Here is a 7894-nt window from a genome sequence, read left to right on the forward strand (position 1 = left end):
GTTGTAAAATAGAACTCTAATAACTCAAATAGTAACTTGAATAATTCAAAAATTTTAATAATAATTGGATTGATTTTCAAATTTGAGTTGAGTCTCTTAACTTTGTCTGGTATATATATATCATATATAAAAAATAAAAAAATATATGATTATAAAAAATAATTTAAATTAGAATCAAATAATATCATAAAAAAATAATATCAGTCCACGTAAATCGTGAAAGGAATAGGACAGCGGACGGCATGGCCAAATTAAGCCCATCTGGGGAAGCACGTTGTTACAGGTTTATCGAGCCACCTGCGGTGCGGCGCCTAAAAAACGGCTAATATACGGCGTGACCGGTTAAACAAGTGACCGGTTAAAATTTAGATCGGTTATGTTATATTATTTAACCGGAAATATTATAAAGTACAATAACATACTAGGTAGCGCTTATATAATGTAATAGGTAGCGCTTATATTGACCTATTTTATAAGTAAACCGGTATATTTATACCGATAGCATTGCAAATTTACCTATTACATTATAATATGTTGAAAGTGTCTATACTTTTTTATAAAAAAAGATCGATACTTTTTTAAAGTTATGTAATTTATGTTTCAATTTTTTAATAGTGTTTCATGTTTTCCACCTACAATATTAATTTAATAATTTCATTTGCACAAAAAATTATTTGATTGTTTTGATATTTTATAAAATAATATTTAGAATTTAAATTTAACAATATTAACCAAAGATAATAATAAATATGTAATATATATGTTTATTGTTTTTAATTTAATAATAATATACATCGTAACGTAAAAAATAAATCATTAGACGCCTATAATTACTAAATTAATATCTTAAAACTCACTCAAAAGATAACCTTAAATTAATGTTTTCCACAGTGAAAAAAGTATGGACACTTTTATAAAAAAGATAGATACTTTACAATATAAGCACTACCTATTACATTATATAAACGCTATCTATTACATTATATTAACGCTACCTATTACATCATATTTTTACCTATTATATTAAAAGTGTCTATACTTTTTATAAAAAGGATCGATACTTTTTTTAAAGTTATGTAATTTATGTTTCAATTTTTTTAATAGTGTTTCATGTTTTCCACCTACAATATTAATTTAATAATTTCATTTGCACAATAAATTATTTGATTGTTTTGATATTTTATAAAATAATATTTAGAATTTAAATTTAACAATATTAACCAAAGATAATAATAAATATGTAATATATATGTTTATTGTTTTTAATTTAATAATAATATATATCGTAACGTAAAAAATAAATCATTAGACGCCTATAATTACTAAATTAATATCTTAAAACTCTCTCAAAAGATAACCTTAAATTAATGTTTTCCACAGTGAAAAAAGTATGGACACTTTTATAAAAAAGATAGATACTTTACAATATAAGCACTACCTATTACATTATATAAACGCTTACAGACTTCTACAACACTTTTGCCTTCATTTTCTACCCCCAATACGGCTGCAGCACATGGGATCCCGAGAGAAAATGAAAAATCACCATACTTAGCAATACATTGTCTGACATCAAATTGCGCCATCAAGGATCGACACAATTCCCTCCGAATAGGTCAATCCCTTACTCCTACCAACGATCCAAAACCTATTTCTCCCAGCACATTCAACTGACCCTTCTCCTTAAGGTGTTTAATTAATGAATTCACCCTTTTAATACTGCATCTTGTCGACACTTCCTATATTTTTTAACAATATATAATGTTATAGTTCTTATATATTTTGTATCAACATATTTACAAGTTTAATGAATACCTTATTTTCATGTGCTTTCCTCCGTTCTTTGTATTCTTTACTATCATTCCTTGACTGTGTGATGTAAGGTTCCTTTTCAGCATCACTCATTGAATTCCATTTGGACCTCACATCTTTTGTCACCTAATATTAAACATAAACGTTTCTTAATTAATACATTAACACTAAATACTACTCAATGTCAATTTCATTTTACATACCGAACCGCTCTGTGTGCCATCTTCCTTCATCCTTTTGCATTCGGCCATACTGTCAACATTAAAAATTTGTAATCAATTTAAAGTTTATCGATACTTTAATCCAATTACCATTTCAACAATAATAACAAAAAGACATTAATACTTACTAGAAGTACATATATCTACCCTTTGGTTGCTTTCGAGTCTCGGCCTCAATTTCAAAGTCATCTGCTCCACCAACAATTTTCCAACCCATTGACTCCATTTTTCCTTCATATATCAGTTTACGCAAATCAAATTATTTTGTTACATACACTTTATTCAATATACAAATATAAATAACTACTCTTGTGGTAAAACGGTTTTCTTCAAAAGAATTTGAATGGCCACACCAAAATGTGTCGGCACATTTATACAACCTATAATATCATTTTCTACATATAATATTTAATAAAAGTATCGACATTTATATTTTTCCTTGAATATCACTTTCTACCTGCAATCGGTCTCAAATGCTTCTTTACTCCAAAACCCAAAACAACACATAAAAACCCTATCGCGATTACTGTAATAATAAAAAATTAGGGTTTCGGCAACATACTTTTCGATTCGACTGCAGCAACAAACAAACAAACTTCGCTTTAGAAACGCCTTCTGAAATGCAGCAACAATTACGCTTCGATTTCAAAAACTCGTCCGTTCTATCTATTTTCAGAGGATATTTAGCTATGACCTTTATATTTTCATTAGATATGTTATTTATATTTAATCGATACAAATACAAAAGTGTCGATACTTTTATGTCAGGTGTCGATACTTTCGAAAGGATAATTACCTATTTCTTTGAAAGTGTCGATAATTTATTACACGTACTTACGAAAGTATCGATACTTTCAATATATCCGATATCATTTTACCGGTTTAATCATTTTGATACCGGTTTTATCATATTTTTACATGTTATATAATTGTGGATCGATATATTTTTTTAAAATATCGACACATTATAGGCGCTAAAACTGCTTCTCTTTTAAATTCACAAAGTGTCGATCCTTATATAAAGTATCGACACTTTCAATATATCTGGTAACGTTTTACCGGTTTTATCATTTTGTTACCTGTTTTATTATATTTTTACCTGGTATATCGTTTTGGATCGATACATTTTTTAAAAGTATCGACACTTTATAGGATTTAAAATTGCTTCTCTTTTAAATTCACGAAGTGTCGCTCCTTATATTAAAGTACCGACACTTTAAATGTATCCGGTAGCGCTTTACCGGTTTTATCATTTCAATACTGGTTTTGTCATAGTTTTACCTGTTATATCGTTTTGGACCGACACATTTTTAATTTGGATCGACACGAACAGGCAAGTTAAGTTTGCCGGTTGCACAATTTTTTAATATTTCTTCATGACTTAGACCTACTACATTATTATTAGACAACATTTACGGTAGCGCTAAACCGAATTTGTTAAATATCTTTTAATGTATCCGGTAACGCCGTATATTAGTCGTATATTAACCTGTCTTTCCTGAGACATTCCGCTGGAGATAGCTGCAGCTGTGCTTGAGGAATCCAGGCTCTGAGTAGTTAGTTTAGTTTGTTTTCTCTTGTTATAAAAAAAACCTTAAAAAGTAACTTAAAATTTTTACTCAATTTAAATTAAATCGAATTTTATAAACTCACTCGAAAAAATTTCAAATCAATTTTAAGTTGTAAAATAAGATTTGTTAACTTAGATTATTCAAAAAAAATTACTTAACTCAACTCAACTCGATTAAACACTCACCCCTAATTTCAAATCATCATACGTAACCCTACTCATACAATTACAATAAATAAGACTAATATATATGAAAGCACTATACATCAGGTATTATATTCCACTGTGATTATGATACAACAATCGTACATTAAGGTGAATTCAATCGTAATAATGATTAATAAACAAGTTATACTCCAGTTTGCTTCGATGATTTGACAGGCTTAAATTCATCAATAATATATATATTATACCATGAACATTCAATTTACCTTGATGTTATAAAATAAAATTTATCAATTTGATTAATTTAAAAAAATAATTTAATTTAATTCAATTCGATCAAATATTCGTTCTGATATGATGCCCTTCCAACCCTTATTTCTAATACCGGCAACAATAAAGAAACATGATCAACACGTTTAATTATCTTATTCCAATATATATATTCTAAGGTTATTAAGATAAGAAAAGGTCATATATGAAATTTTTATCAAACAATTTGATAAGAATACCTCAACCTATCATATTCAGATTAACAGGTAAATTTCAAATAGAGGCTTAAGTAAGCAACACAAATATAAACTCCCGCACAAATTCTTAAAAGAAAAATAATAGTATTACTACAAGCTACCTAGTAATCAAATGCTAGCAAAATTAGATATCAATTAATACAAGAAAATTCAAATTATAATTTCATGAAGAAGAAAAAAATGAGCTTCAAGCGGGCACCCAAGCTGTGGCAAATACAACATTATGTCCTTTCCAAGTAAGTAGAAGATCATCATCTTCTTTCCTCAATCCCCATCCAGCTGCATGTTCATCAAGCATTGTTTTCACTTCGGAGATGGCGTCTTCACCGAATTTAACCCCGCGAAACCCGGCGTTTCGCATCCGCTGCACCCACCGGCTCTTTGGTTCGAGCCTCTCGACCCTTTGCAGACCTTCATGAGCTATCACATTCTCTATCTTCCAACAAATGTCAGCCTCGTACCACTGCCTCTGCTTGTTCCCTTGTGGAAGAAACTTGTCCACCGTATCGTAGGGTATCCATAGATAATTGAAAGCAGACCTTAATCTACACACCAAATTATTCGATGTCAAGTCCGCATCCTCATCGACTAGTACAACAATTGTTGGGTCTAACACTCGAAGCGCCTTTAGAAACATGGTTCGAAGAGATTGAGTACCGGAAAAATATGATTCAAATGAATAAGGGTTTGAATTTATATCAGAAAGAGGAGGCAAAGTTTCTTCTGGTATATAATGAAGCATCATATGACAGTTTATAACTAGAGCCTCACCGCTCTCTGCATATACTAAATGTTGAACTCGAAGCTGCTCGATCAAAGAAAAGAATCCATCGACGTAACTCGAAGGTATCGCTCTGAATTCCAGTATGACGTTGCGGGACCTAGCGAAGTTAACCAATTTGGAGCCTAACTCTTCGTATGAAAGATCAAGCATCGGTGAGACATCTTCAGCTGCGCCACCGGCAACTGTGAGTTTCACTAGTGGAGGTCCTTCGAGCCTATTGGCTATGGCATCGATCAATGTAGGGATTTGCATGCAATGTGTCAAGCTTAAATCAACTATATGAACGACCGAATACCCTTCAACAGCTTCTAGTATGGCTGCATTCGCCGCTGTGAAACCGAACCGATGCCGCGGGGTTAAGTCGACGAAGCTAGCCAGCTCGATGATTGAGAAAGTGTGGATGTCTACAGAGAGGTTGCGATGAGTGTTGGCCATCGCTGCAAGCATTTTGCAGGTGCCATTTTTTGCTGCTCGGACGATGAGAGCTCGAAGGAAAGCACATGTTAACCGCTGGTTGGAATCACCATCTGGTAGTGCGATGTTGTTGAGAACCCAAAGAATCTGCTGCGCTAGAGTGGCGTCGTTGCTTTCGATAGCGTTTGCGCAGTGCACTAAAAGTTGTTCCATGCAATTGGCATCACCAAAGCTGCCTAAACCCTTTGAAGTAGGGAATCCAGGCCGATGAATCTTGCTTTTGTTCATTGCGGGGATTGAAAATGGAGTGAATTTGTTGCAAGGGTGGGAAGAGTAGAGCAAATAAGTATCAGAAATCAGAAGAGAGCAGAAAGAGAGAAAAGGACCAGACTTACAGTAGGTACCTTGTCATAGGGAAACGATCCACTCTGTAATGGGTGAAAAAGTGGGAAAAAGAACCATAAATTTATAGTACAGTTTAGGAGAATTCTGCAAATGCATCACGGAAAATTGACAGTTCAGCTTTTGGGAGAATCTTATTTTCATCTAAGCAAAGGAAAACCAAAAGTGACTGCTCAAAACAACTTGGTTCAAGTCAAATTGGGCAAAAGAGAGCATTCTTTCACCTAAGACCAGCCTTTTCAGTTGCTAAAACAACCTTTTTCATGGCGACAAAAGGGTCTAATCCCCTTTTCCTGCATTTTGTTCTCCATTTACTAATATAATCAAAGAAAGATAGATGGTCTAAGAGAAAAAGAATAGAAAGAAAGGTTATAAAGGCAAGGGAGAGGGAGAGGGAGAGGGAGAGGGAGAATGTGATAGGCTGCAGTATGGGGTCCCTCAAAAGACTCATGGCAGCCAAAATCTTTGCATTTTCTGATGAGACAAATTCAATAAAGGATTGGTCACTATCTAACACGTGTAGATGTATTTTGTATTATCTCTCTATTTAGTTTTAATATTAAAATAAGTGTTTAAATTATATTTTTTTTAAATATTTAAATTATTTTTTGATTTATCTAAGTTTTTAAAGTTACAAATATTACTCATTTAGGTATTTAAGCCGTCAACGGCGTTAATTTTACCGGTTAAGTAACATGCGTCACAATTTAGTATTTTAAAATTTATTTTTAAAAAAATAGTATTATATTTATATAAAAACTTAATTTCTCTTGAATTATAAAAAAGCCCCAAATCCCTAAAATCCCCAAATTCTAACTTTAACCCATCGTCGCCGCCCTTTCCGGCCACGACCATTGCCACTGACGTAATCCTTGTCATCCTTCTAGTCATACGATGTCGTCGATTAGACGTCGAAATTGTGTAGGATCATGATTTTTAATTTAGGGTTTGCGGGGTATAGTCGTTGATTCGTCGTCGATCGGTCACAATTTCATTGGGGCTTTGGTCGCCATAGGGAGGGAAGGTCGGGTGGAGCTTCGTTGACGGTAAAGAACGACGGTCGACATAGATTTAGGGATTGAAATGAAGGTTTTCAAAGTTTTGTATTTATTTCAAAATTTGTTTTTTCTTTTTAAAAAATATATATATTGATTTTTTAAATTTAAATAAAAATTTTAAATTTACCAGATTGTGACAGGTGTTACTTAACGGGGGAAATTATCACTGTTGAAGGTTCGAACACCTAAATAGGTAACGTTTGTAACATTAGGCGCCTGGATGAGTCAAAAAATATTTAGGCGCCTATTTAAGAAAAGCGGTATAATTTGGGCACTTATTTTGGTATTAATCTATTTATTTATATAAAAGTGTAAACTATATATTGATTATTAAGAAAGACTTAAGAATATATTTTATATATTTTTAAAATTAAAAGTTATATTATATTAATTAAGTATTTTTATTATTTTATTTAAAATTAATAGTATAATTATGATACCGTAAATATGATAAAGACGATTCAACTCAAATTTAAAATGACATATTAACCACTAGAGGGATTCAGAATAAAAATCAATCTATTATCACGCATCGACTTTTTCTTTAAATTAGTATGCAAGTAATAGCAAAATACCAATATTACAAATCATCCTCAAATAATCATGCATATCTAAATAATTAAATTAAGGCTAAAGTACAAATTATCCCTTCACTATAAGAGGATATTTTATTGAGTCCATCGATTATTAAAAGTTTATTTTGATGAGTTCATCGATTATTAAAAATTATAAAATGATCATCGATTATAGGGTACTACTTTGTTGAGTCTCTGACTATTAAAAGTTATAGAATGATCATCCAGTTATTCATATGTTTCAAAACTAGTCATCGCGTTAAAATATTGACAGTCGTATGAGTTGTACGTTAACCTATTGACTAAGATATGATAAAATCTAATCGCATAATCATTTGAGCAGTATTTTATGGATTGACTCTTCGT

General features: G+C 31.8%; 1 protein-coding gene across 1 annotated transcript; it reads right to left on the minus strand.

Moving 5' to 3' along the window:
- Positions 1-4435: 4435 nt before the first annotated feature.
- On the minus strand, positions 4436-5805 carry LOC120166654 (scarecrow-like protein 32). Its single transcript, XM_039175921.1, has one exon. The coding sequence runs from the start codon at positions 5779-5781 to the stop codon at positions 4483-4485; it is 1299 nt and encodes a 432-aa protein (XP_039031852.1). The 5' UTR covers positions 5782-5805; the 3' UTR covers positions 4436-4482.
- Positions 5806-7894: the final 2089 nt, after the last annotated feature.

This window comes from Hibiscus syriacus, unplaced genomic scaffold (assembly GCF_006381635.1).
Source record: "Hibiscus syriacus cultivar Baekdansim isolate YM2019G1 unplaced genomic scaffold, ASM638163v2 tig00000329_pilon, whole genome shotgun sequence".
Classification (NCBI taxonomy): Eukaryota; Viridiplantae; Streptophyta; class Magnoliopsida; order Malvales; family Malvaceae; genus Hibiscus; species Hibiscus syriacus.